We start from the raw sequence: 12,923 nt of genomic DNA, 5'->3' as shown, positions 1-12,923 counted from the left end.
ATGGAAATATTTAGCAGAATTATTTTGACCTTTTATATAAGTGTATGTACTAAAGGAGATAAAAAATAATAATTCTGGTTTAGTGTATCATATAAATATAATGGGTAGCTTGTTTCCAGGTTTAAGAATTGAGCTTAAGAATGCTCAATTAAGAATGAGCTGTTTTATGGTTATTTTTTAGTAGGCTTTTTGTGGGAGCATGGAGGAAAGGGTAGCACAGAGATAAGTAAAGTTACTGCCATTCCTTTCTGCACTTGTACCTTCAGACTACCATGTCCATTCAGAACACATATATTAATATGTTTATATTATATTAATATCCTTTTGATTTACACAATATGCCACTGTAATGGTTATAGATTAACTAATAACATAGAGGAGAATTGAAAACCTCTTGGCTTTTTCAACCTGTTGGTTATTAATTCAGTAAGAGTGTTTGGTAGACTGGTTTTTCAGTTGGTTGATGAAAATGGTGCATATTTGTGTGCGTGTTCTTGTCCTTGCTTTACATTTGTCCCAGTTACGCAGATTTTGAAATATCCTGCATTTTGAGAAGCTGCAGCCAAGAATTTTTCTTTGGGAAACAGGCTGGAAATGCTATCAAGGGGGGTGGAGGGGGCATCATTGAGTAGGTTCAAAGTCAAATGACACTTAAGTAAAGTAAATCCAAATGGATGGGTTTTTATTTTTTTTAAAGTGTGTTTAATCATTAGTTTCTTAAAGTCTCAGTGCAATGGATCATATTGAGTTAGATCCTGTATTTAATGGGGTTTTAAAATCAGATTAGATACAGAGTTTGCATTTGATTGTTCTTTTACATAATCACTGATTGCATAATTGGAAATGGGACTTAGTTCCCATAAGCCATAGGTTATGATACCATGTAAGAGATTGTTGTGGACAGAAGATAGAAAACAGTGACTCTGTGTAATAATACAAATTGGCAGTAATTCTCATAACATAGAATAAAACAGTTCTGTTCAATAGTTACCAGCATTCGCCTTTAGAAATTCTTCATTTTCAAAACTTGTTTGATATGTGATGTGGGTGGTTTTGATTAGAGGAGGCAAACTGCAGCTTTCTTGGGTAATTAACTATATGTGCAAACATAATATATCTGCAGAGATACAGAAAAAAGCAAAACGAAAATACATTAAGTGATAAATGATCACATTATATAAGTGATATATAAGTTCTATCCCCCCCCTCCAAAAAAAACCCCATGTTGTTGGTTTGATTATGAAAGACTTTTAGATTATTATTGTAAGTAACATGAAAATTCCAATTAGGAGCAAATCAGTAAAATTATTATAGGTAGCAAATAGTCTCCCGGATTAACAAATAAGTAACATGACTTTAAATAATAGTCTCCTTATTCTTTCAAATTGTCAGAGCTTTTCTGCCGCTGTTCACAAAATAAAGCAGAGAAGTAGCTATCTTGCATATTCATATAAGCGTTAATTCCTCCCTTTGTTGGCAAACTAATCTGCAGAGGAAAATGAGCATAAATGAGGTTGGAGCACAATCAAATGTAATCAGTCGCAGCTGAGCAATTGAATTTCTCTGTTTATTGTTAATATCAGGGGAAGGTGTTAGATTAACCTTTGGGATAGAAGGTAAAACCAAATCTGCCAATAAATTTTACTGCTGACTGTGAGATGACCAATTTCATGCTGCAAAAGAATTGAACTGAATTAAGAGAAGCTGAATTTCATTTGCTCAGTCTGTGTCTAACACCTGGGTACAAATATATTTATTATTATTCCTATCACTGTTGCACACTTTAGTGAGCCTAATGTAAAAATAAAATATACAGAATTAGAACATGAATTGTTTGTTTTTTGTATCTTATAACTTATCACCTTGTTGTTTGTTAGTACACTGAGAGCTTATGCACTGGAGAGAAATACCTTGTGTGTCTGATCACACTTGGCCAATAAAGAATATTCTATGAATAGTTCTAATAGATGGGTAGATTGAAAATTGAGATCTTCTGATTTGATGGGGTACAATGGATCATAGGAAAGAGGAGAAGAGGGCCCTATAAACTGTGTAAGGAGCCAGTCAATGATTATTTCTCCTCCTAGATTCAAATGAAACATGCTTCTTTATTCCAAGCTTTCTTTGTAGTGATTAAAATGAAAAAAAAAAATAGAGAATGAAAGTTTTAAATCTTGTATTCTTGTTTCTTAGGTTGTTTTTCTTCTCCCATAGTTTATTTTTAATCTTTGAGCATATGTTTTCCCTTCTTTTTCAGATCATTGCCTTTGCTTCACTTTTTTTTATTCTGGTATCCATCACAACTTTTTGTCTGGAGACACATGAAGCCTTCATCATAGACACCAATGTGACTGAGACCCTAGTAGTGGGCAACACAACTGAGATTGTTGTGATGAAAAAGATGGAGACAGAGCCTATTCTCACTTGTATTGAAGGAGTTTGTGTGCTGTGGTTCACTCTGGAGTTTCTGGTGCGCATTGTTTGCTGCCCGGATAAATTGATCTTCATTAAGAACCTTCTTAACATCATTGACTTTGTAGCCATTCTACCCTTCTACTTAGAGGTGGGACTCAGTGGCCTATCATCCAAAGCTGCACGAGATGTGCTGGGCTTCCTGAGGGTAGTTCGTTTTGTCAGAATCCTCCGGATCTTCAAGCTGACCCGCCATTTTGTGGGACTTCGGGTGTTGGGCCATACACTCCGGGCCAGTACTAATGAATTCCTCCTTCTCATCATCTTCTTGGCTCTAGGAGTTTTAATTTTTGCTACCATGATCTATTATGCCGAAAGGATTGGTGCCAAGCCATCTGATCCTAGTGGTAGTGACCATACCCACTTTAAGAATATTCCCATTGGATTTTGGTGGGCAGTGGTAACCATGACAACTTTGGGTTATGGAGACATGTATCCAAAAACCTGGTCAGGTATGTTGGTGGGAGCTCTTTGTGCCCTGGCTGGTGTTCTTACCATTGCTATGCCTGTTCCAGTGATTGTTAACAACTTTGGAATGTATTACTCATTGGCCATGGCGAAGCAAAAGCTCCCAAAGAAGAAAAAGAAGCACATACCCCGTCCAGCACCACTTGACTCTCCAACGTTCTGCAAATCGGAGGACAACTCGCCTCACAACAGTATTCAGAGTTACAACAGTCCTCTAACAGCAGCAACAGCAGCTGGGGTGATGGAGAGGAAAAGATCAGGTGAGATGTAAGATTTCAGGCTAAACAAAACCTATAAATGTGCGGATCTGGATGGGGAGGAACAGGCTCAAGCTCAATCCCTCCAAGACTGAGTGGCTGTGGTTTCCATCATCCTGATTTGTGCATCTTGTTCCATCTTTGATGATTTTAGCCCCCTCAGAGAGGGTCTGCAATCTGGGAGTCATCCTGGATAAGCGGCTTAGTTTAGAAGAACACCTGACGGCCATGACCAAGGGGGGCCTTTTACCAGGTTCGCCTGGTACGTCAGTTGTGCCCCTTTCTGGATTGGGATGCTCTATGCACAGTCACTCATGCCTTCGCCCTTTCTCGCCTGGACTACTGCAACGCTCTCTACATGGGGCTGCCCTTGAAGAGCACCCGGAAGCTTCAACTGGTCCAGAATGCGGCTGCGCGGGTTGTCATGGGGGCAGCCAGGTACTCCCATGTTACACCCCTTTTAGGCGGCCTGCACTGGTTGCTGGTTGTCTTCCAGGTGTGATTCAAGGTACTAATTATGACCTTTAAAGCGCTCCATGGCTTAGGCCCAGGGTACCTGCGAGACCACCTACTGCCACCGGTAGCCTCCCATCGTCCAGTGCGATCCCACAGAGTTGGCCTCCTCAGGGTGCCGTCGGCCAGACAGTGTTGGCTAGTGACCCCCCAAGGGGAGAGCCTTCTCTGTGGGAGCGCCTTCCCTCTGGAATGAGCTGCCTCCGGAGCTTCTCATAATCCCCGATCTCTAGTCCTTCCGACGCGCCCTAAAAAGTTGGCTTTTCCAGCAAGCCGGCCTGGCCTGAATAGAATAAAATAAATGATTAATTTAATTGTTAATTTTAATCTAATTTTTAAATTTTTATTATTAATATTAATTGGGTTTGTTTTTGGATACTTTATTTAATTTCCTTTTTAACTTTTGTAATATGTGGTTTTTTGTTAATGTTGTACGCCGCCCTGAGTCCTTTGGGAGAAGGGCGGCATATAAATCCAATAAACAAACAAACTATGGATGACCACTAGGTGGCAACAAAGAGATACAGGAAAATTTAACCCTTTGTTGCTGTCTATTTATAACAAAGGTGTCAAACTCGCAATGACACAGCATCCTGTGACATATCACAACTTTTTCCCCCTTCGCTAAAATGGAGGTGGGCATGGCCAGCATATGACGCATCCAGCCCGCGGGCCTTGAGTTTGACACTTCTGATCTATAGTTTGTACTTTACTTTATAAAACAGATGATACCCTTAGTTAAGCCAACTATAGGCAATTTTTCAATGGGTTGCGTTACTTTTGACAATTTTGGGCAGACTCATAGTTTGTGGGGCTGAATTACATGGATAGAGCCAGAACACTGGATGTTTGTGGCTCTGGGAGAAGCTATGAGAATATCAACAATTTGTTTCTTTTTAAAACCACAATAAAAGTATTTTGGCGAATATACATGTCCCAGGATAATGTTGCAGGATCCAATCTGGGTTGGCCACCGGGACCAGAGGTTTTGTCTTCCAAACTTTCAGACTCATGCTGGAGTCCATTTTCAGAGAACCTCTGACACAGATTGGATCCTGCTATGTATTTTGGGTATAACGTTATAATTTTCATATATTTCTCTCATCTCCAAGTGGCAAGAAAACTCTACTGATTGTTTGGCACTGCAATATTGAAAAGTAATCCTGTAATTGGAAGAAGCACTGGGACACCGAAAAGGGGTTCAAGAGTGTGTTGGGGGGGGGGGTCTTTGATACATAGGTTATCCTTAATATTAAGCCAATCTCTCTCACCCGTGCTTTTTCTCCATTAAAAAGGAATCCCCTACCAGGGATATCATTTCTTCTATTAAGAGCAGGAAGAAGTAAGAAAGTTCAGCAGGGAAACCCTGGGTATAGGAGAAAAAGACTGAAAACCCATGCCATGGTCCTGACATTGCTATGCCAATTTTAAAAACAAAAGAATCCCACTTGTGGAATCCAAAGATGTGTTTAGCATTTTGTGAAGCTTTTGTGAAAGCTGACAGCTTGCATGTAAAAGTACCAAGGAAAATGCACAGCCTCTAAGTGCCTGCTTCCTCTGATATGTAAAGTCATGTTCTTTGCAATCTAAGACTGCATTTAAGTGATCTGTCACCCCTGCTCTGTTTGAATGATCTCCGTTCTTCTTAAGCATTGATTAACTGTCTGACCTTTTCTACAGCAATAAGTCTCTGAGGATTGTCTTTGGGATCCCAAAGTTAGTCAGGCAGAAAGCGTTCGCAGTAGTCGGTTAGTTTCGATCCTCTCTCTATCTCTGTTATTGGGCAAGTTAGTTTCTTGCATCTGGATTGTCCCGTGGGCCGGACTTCATCTTCGGCCTCTCCAGGGGGAACTCATCCCCTTTCGGAAGGGACATTTGAGCAATTCTCTTTGGTCCCTCCACCTCCCAGTGGGAGTCCGGGTCTCGCTGGGGTGGTGGCTGTCCCTGGCCATTCAGCGGGGCTGCTGTCTCTGGGACCAGGCAGGGTGACTGTCACCACAGACATGAGTCTGTTCGGATGGTGGGTTCCCGAATGGCTCAGGGTAGGTGGTCGGTCTTGGCTCTCCGCCACAACAACAATTGGTTGGAGCTGTGGGCAGCCCTCCTGGCTCTGCGGCACTTCAGGCCTCGGTGGAGGAGCATCACGTGCTCCTCCGGACATCCAATGGGGCCGCCAAGGCCACATCAATTGTCAGGGGGGACCTACTCTCGGGCTCTCTGCCTGGAGTCTCTGAGACTGGGCGCCTGGGCGGGGGGGGGGCTGTTGTCCTGGTGTCGAAACACTCTCCGGGCTCTCCACCATCCGGGCGGAGTGGCTGAGTCGGGCGACTATGGACAGGGGGGGTGACAGCTCCACCCGTCATTGCTCGGACGATCTGTCAGAGACTCTGGTCTTCTCTGGTCGATCTGTTCGCCTCGCTGTGAACTCCTCGGCTTCCTCGGTGGTGGAGACGGCCCTGGTCTTAGCGGTGGCGGTCCAGGAGGCCTTGGTCCGCAGGCCTAGTCCAGCTGTCGGTGGCTCCCTGTGGAGGATTCCTTGGGGGGGAGGTGGTCTTGCTGCAGGGGGTCCTGCTTCGCCCAGAGCCCCAGTGGGTCCATCTGGCCGCCTGACTCTTGGACAGCGGCTGCTGAACGGGGCTTCCCTGTCTGCTGGGGTCATTCGTACCTTGAGGCGTCTCGGCACACTTCTACGACCCGCATCTACAATTCCACCTGGGCGGCTTTTGACCGGTGGTGTTCTCCTCTTGGCATTTCTCCCAACAGGGCCACTATTCCTAACGTCTTGGATTCCTGCAGAAGGGCCTTGATGACGGGCTTTTACGGTCGTTGCGTACAACATTGTTGTATTTGTGCTGATAAATAAATAAAGGGAGACTAGTATAGATCTATTTCAAGCTATTTAGCTCTCATCAGCTAGCCATACCCTTACTGGGATTCGAACCTGGGCTGTATTACATATTAGGCAGATGTGTTAACCACTATATAACCACTATATATATATATGTGTGTGTGTGTGTGTGTGTGTGTGTATATGTATGTATGTATGTATGTATATATATATATATATATATATATATGTGTGTGTGTGTGTGTGTGTGTGTGTGTGTGTGTGTGTGTGTGTGTGTGTGTGTGTGTGATAGACAGACAGACAGACATAAAATAATAAGGTCTCGTTTAAAAAAATTCAGTGTTGGATACAATACTTTAATTGGTGGTAGGAAAAGAGAGTCAATGGAGCTAAGCATTTGTAATCTTTAGGACCTATAAGGCTTCTTTGCTACTATTAACCTGTTAGTCTGCTTTCATCTTAGGGCAGAAGGATTATAAAGTAAGACAAAGCTGGAAATTTCTTTTTTTTCCTTTTTTTTTTTGCAACAGCATTTCTCCCTGAGGAATTCCCAGTGGTTGAGGGAACCTCTCCATCACCATCAGTTGTCTATAGGTGTTGATGGCATATAGCAGCAGCTTAGCAGAATTGTCAAGAAGGGGACTGATTCTCTGGCCTGGGAGATGGGATGGGCTAGGACTGCTGTGGCCCTTCAGGCCATCAAATCAACACCAGCTAGGACGGCAGAGTATCAAGGGTAGGCTCAGGGCTAGGTCTCCCTCTCTGTCCTCACCTGCAGAGGTTGCTTCCTTGTGTGCCTCTTCATAGGGCCAGGCCTGAAAGGAGTTGGCTTGAATGGCTTTTCTCTATATTTCAATAACAAACAAATTGAAATTTTTTTTAAAAAAATCTCAGCTCTAAAAAGCACTTTGTTTTTCCCTAGGGCAACTCATGTAACAGAAAGCAAATCTTTTCATTATTTTAAGACTTCAGCTTCTTCAGTTTGTAATTGAAAACCAATGAAATAATTTCAGAGATTGGATTAACAGACTGTGCTACAATGCTGGATAAACATGGTGACTAAGCCGTAGGTCTGATTCAAAAGTCACATTTAATCATTGTTTACTGAATAAGCCGCAGTTAGCTAGATTCATACTGTGCTAATGTACAAGCCATAATTTATCACTCACCCAGGACATAAGTGAAAACTAAATAAAACACATTTGGGTTTTAGTTCCAATGGTCTATATAACATTTTTCCCTCCATCTATTGCCGTGTTGGAACAATAAACTTGATTTAGTGTTTTGCACAAGTCATAGGCAGATTGCATCTCTTGTCACTTGAAAGAAGTTTTGATTCCAAATCCTGTGAAATCCTTCCTCATTTTATGGCTTGGCAGATGTGTTGGGATTAATGCAGTCTTGGATTTCAATACATTTAATATACTACCGTGTTTCCCTGAAAATAAGACGCAACCCAAAAATAAGCCATAGCATGATTTTTAACGATGCTGGTAATATAAGACTTACCCCCCCCCCCCAAAATAAGCTCCAGTTAAAATCGTCAGCCAGATGGATGCATTTAGTACTATATTTCCCTGAAAATAAGACCTAACCAGAAAATAAGCTCTAATGCATCTTTTGGAGCAAAAATTAATATAAGACCCGGTCTTAATTTCGGGAAAACACAGTAGGATAAGGAAGGCTGCTCTGTTACTAAAAAAGGAACCAGGTATGGTACAATGTTCACAAGTTGCTAAGACTAACAAGAAAACCAGGAAGTCTGAGATGTGAGGTGTGAGCAGGTCATTTGTATCATTTTTTCCGGTCTCAGATAAGGAATATTGATGAGATGTAAAGATTTAGCCTAGAATAACATTATCAGTACTAGAATGTTAACATTTACTATATTATAAGTGATATCTGGCTATACAGTCGTCATGAACAGAATGCTGTTTCTAGAAAACTTCAGTTTCTGTGGAAACCATACTGCAGTCACCATAGCATTAATGCACGGTATATGTTTATAGACATTTTCTGTTAGCCATATGTCACTTGAAACATAGGAGTGTATAGGACTGATGTTTTGACACTTCCCCCCACCTCCAATATTGGTGGATTCACCAACATGTATTGCTGAAGGGGCTGAATGCAAAACTCCAGTCAAGAAGGTGCAAAATTGATTCCAATATATTTTGGAAATGTCACTAAAAATGAAAATGCTGCCTCCCCTGGATTATGTCATATAATCTTTTATATATAAATAAATTATTCATTTTCCTGTTGGCAAAGCAGATTGTAGATTTGGTGAATTATGGTTCCAAAGGTCTTTCTTTCTTTCTTTCTTTCTTTCTTTCTTTCTTTCTTTCTTTCTTTCTTTCTTTCTTTCTTTCTTTCTTTCTTTCTTTCTTTCTTTCTCCTTCTAAGACACCAAGCAGAATGGAGATGCCAATGTGGTCCTGTCAGATGAAGATCAACCTCTTTCGTCACCCCAAGAGGAGAAGCAACTCATGAGGGGCTCAAGTACCAGGGACAAAAACAAGAAAGCAGCAACCTGTTTTCTCCTGAGCACTGGAGATTTCTCTTGTGCTTCTGATGGTGGCATCCGGAAAGGTATGAAGGAGATTCCAAGATCTGTGTTGGTGAATGGATGGAAATTGAAATATTAAATACCGTAATGTATATGGGGCAAGTTTTGCAGTTGGCTATAACTGACAATGTCAGTTGCTAACTGCTTTTGAAAATTGACCTCTCTGCACTTTCTCGGTCTATGTTAGAGTTGATTTGTAAAGACCCAAAATATATTTCTACAACCTGTCCTAAGCAATAGTAAACCTAAAAGCTATAGCTTTTCTCTCCCATTTTGTTTTTGCCCTGGTTCTCTTGGTTGACTTCTTTTCGCACTGGCTCTGGCAAACAAGAAGGTAAGGATTAAGGGGGGGAAAAAGGTGGTAGAACAACAGTTGCCTTCTTCCCTCTGCAAAATAGGGACCACCTTTGGTGGAAAGGTAACAGCGTTCCGTGAGCCTTCGGCATTTAGTCATGCTGGACACATGACAAAGGAGACGTCTTCGGACAGCGCTGGCTCTTTGGCTTTGAAATGGAGATGAGCACTGCCCCCTAGAGTCAGGAATGACTAGCACATATATGCGAGGGGAACCTTTACTTTTACCATGTAAAGAGCTTAGAGTAGATATATGCTTGTCTTAGAGGCAACATGTCATGTTCACAATTTCTTTTTCTTTTTATCATGTAACCTTACAAAGAAGCTTAATGTCTATGGAGATTCTCAGTCATCCAGGTCTTGGTTGTCCCAAAGGTGCTTTTTTCAAGAGGCAACTGGACTTCCTTGTTTTTATTTGAAGACGTTTTGCTTCTCATCCATTCCCATTCTTGGATGAGAAGCGAAACGTCTTCAAAGAAAAACAAGGAAGTCCAGTTGCCTCTTGAAAAAAGCACCTTTGGGACAAAGAAGTTTAATGTTCTTGTTCTTGAAACATACTATAGCTTTAAGGATCAGGTATGAACAGCCTAGCACCGTAGGATATATGTATTTTTATAAAATCCAGCTTAATTTTGGTATCTCCAGATGGGTCTGAGATAGATTTCCAGTGCCAAAACCAAGAAAGTCTTTGCTGGTCAGTGTAGATATTATTAAGCAAAATGAATTGATAGGTTATAAAATGGCTTCCTGAGTTCTAGCTAAATAATTCAAAGCCTGTTTTAATATCTGCAACATTTAGATATGAAGTTCACTCTATGTTGGTCCTTTTGAATTCACACAGCAGACAGGGACATACATGATATGTGCAATCATCATAGATGGCATGTCACAATGAAGACGTGCATGTCCTGGAAGAAACAATTTGTAAAGAAACTTTGTAGAATATATCAATATTCAGATGTGGGTGAGGGAAATTGCAATCAGGTCAAAGTGGAACACACCATAAATGTATCAGATTTCATGCTTTAAGTAGCCCTCAGCTTAAAAAATGTTGCAAATAATCAGGTCAAACCTCTTAGCTGCTTGGAAGAGAAATATATGGGCTACTTGATTCTGTTTATTTCAATGTTACTCCTTTCTCAAATTATCCCTAAAGAAATTAGGCTTTTAGGAGATGAAACTGTCTATCATTACTTTAACAGGATCAGGTAATTTGGGACTAACAAATGAAAGAATAAGACATATTTAGGGGAGACTGTTTTAAAGGGCAGTGGAATTTGGAGGGTGAGGATGGCAGATGGGGGCAGAAGATAACCTTTTTAAAACGTACACTTTGGAAATACTCTTTTATGGACTTTGGCCATTTACATAATTATCATTTCTAAAGGGCAGGTGAACAAACTATGCAAGTCATGCAGTCAAATATACAATGAATGTGCTTGTTTGCATAATTAATGTACAATATGAATTGCTCACATCCATGTCTATGAATATAGAAGGATCTGATGTAAGTAAATATCAGATAAGAGCATATGGATAGTACTGGCTTCAAGCCATGATAGGCTTCCTATTTTCATAGTTATGTGGAATCATGAATTTCAACAGGTTCACATTCTCCCGTTGATGGCTGCCCACACTCGTAAGTTTTAGCAATCAAACTAAAGGTAAATATGTGAGCAGACACATATAGTTACTGAAATGAGTAATTGATCATAAGGCTAGGTAGTTCATTCTATGTGCACCTGTTCCTATACTACCATTTGTAACTGTAAGTAGCAGCACATGAAGAATCCTGAATTTCTATAACAGTTGGATATGAAAGAATATCTCCTGTCTTTCTGTGATGCATCCAAACAGAAGATTCTTAGGAATACTAATGAAAAGACACATCTTTATATCTTTCTCTTTAATAGACTTCTTTTCAGAGCATAGCAAAAATATGGAGAAAACACAGGATGTTACTCAGCCTAGGTTTGAGGCAGGACACTTACACAATAAAGGATGCATATAAAAGCACTAATGATGGCATAGATTTCTTTATGCATCCAGTCAGTTACTTGGCAACAAACAAATGCATTATTATGCACTTAGAATGACTTTAACTAGCATCTGTACATATTGCTGGGAAAGTTGCCTATCTAACTTGTGCTGTTAAAAATCAGCACAAAAATTATTAAAACAAACTCTTCATAACCATTTACCATTTGCCTAACAGGTATGTCAGCATAGCTTGCTACCAGACTCCATGGCTTCTGCCTGCTCTCGAGTTTCATGTTTGTTCCTTCTGGACATAAATTCCATTTAGAAAGATACAATTTGGTGCAATATGATGATCTGCCAACACCATACCTACATTTGCAGATTCTAGGTTAGTAATAGTTTGCTCTCATTCTTTTTGAAACAAACCATATTTTGGAGGTAGTAGGCAACTTGTGGCACTCCGGATTATGCTAGAATTATTGGTACCTAGAAGAGATTGTATATTCCCACAGCATCTGGAGTATCCTAATTTCCATGGTTTGTACAGGTGTAAAGATAGTTGATTTGATATGAAGATAAGCTATTTTTTCTATGATTCTCTGAAAAAGGACAGCTGCCATTTCAAAACCTTTATTCCATCCATTTGCTTCTTGCGTTAACAAGTTGCTTCATAAAACCTAACCCCAAAACACAAAATATAAATAGGATGCTTGTGATGCCAGAGCACAAAATGTTCTATTTTGTTCCTCTGCTGCTCTTCTTGCCCACCTTACTGTACTGTGTACTGTTAGTTTGATCCAGGACAGTTTCGGGAACAGACAAAGCAAGTCATCTTTTCTCTTCTTATGTCATTGAACATTATTCAGACTTGGTGACATCTGCCAGCCAGCACCATTCACTCATTTTCTTCTTCTCCTCCATCTTCTTCCTCGCTTGTTTTTCAGAAGGAGGGAGGGGATGACACTATGGGTCTTGATGTGACTTGTCTGGCTTTAGGATGCAATCATTAAAGGGCTTCTCCCTGAGAAACTGAAAGCCAGTGTTTTAAAGAAGAGCATAAGCTGTGTCTGGATGTTACTAAAGTCAAGAAGCACACATAGCATTTTCACCTTGAAGTTATCATTGGGCAGAGACTTTCAATCCTAGGAAAAAAAAATCTGAAAATAATAATAAAGGTCTCTAGGAGATCTGAGTGGAGGTCTCTAATATTCTGCTCTCCTCCTGCCCTATCCTGTTTTGAGGAATATTTACCTCAGGTTCTAAAGCATAGAAGGAGACAGATAAAAATGCAAGATTTTCACCACGTGTATAAGCCCCATGCTTTGATAGCTGTGAATGAATTCCCGTGCCTTGTACTGTGAGTAATCTGCTGTTTAAATCCAGCAGGTTTGTGAGGCATTTGTTCCATAACGGTGTGTTTTGGCATTGTGCGATTTGACTAATTAAGTGTATTCATTTGCTT

General features: G+C 40.6%; 1 protein-coding gene across 6 annotated transcripts in view; it reads left to right on the top strand.

Moving 5' to 3' along the window:
* KCNC4 (potassium voltage-gated channel subfamily C member 4) overlaps positions 1–12,923 on the top strand; it is a 32,076-nt gene that overhangs the window by 8,464 nt on the left and 10,689 nt on the right. For 4 of the 6 annotated variants that reach the window (XR_001312913.2, XM_014056008.2, XM_087719857.1 and 1 more), the window contains exons 2-3: positions 2,258–3,200; positions 8,965–9,150. Coding sequence is in view for 4 of the 6 variants with exons in the window: in XM_014056008.2 (XP_013911483.1) it covers positions 2,258–3,200; positions 8,965–9,150 (1,129 nt within the window). In the remaining 2 variants the exon portion in view is untranslated. Of the gene's footprint in view, positions 1–2,257; positions 3,201–8,964; positions 9,151–11,696; positions 11,850–12,923 lie in introns of those variants that run through there. The other 2 variants (XR_015697288.1, XM_014056010.2) reach the window with 2 other exon arrangements.

The sequence above is a fragment of the Thamnophis sirtalis genome, unplaced genomic scaffold, assembly GCF_051295495.1.
Source record: "Thamnophis sirtalis isolate CommonGarterSnake01/CBP01778 unplaced genomic scaffold, rThaSir2_p1.2 scaffold_7, whole genome shotgun sequence".
Classification (NCBI taxonomy): Eukaryota; Metazoa; Chordata; class Lepidosauria; order Squamata; family Natricidae; genus Thamnophis; species Thamnophis sirtalis.
Note: the sequence above shows the minus strand (reverse complement) of the source record. Positions and strands in the feature narration are given on the sequence as shown.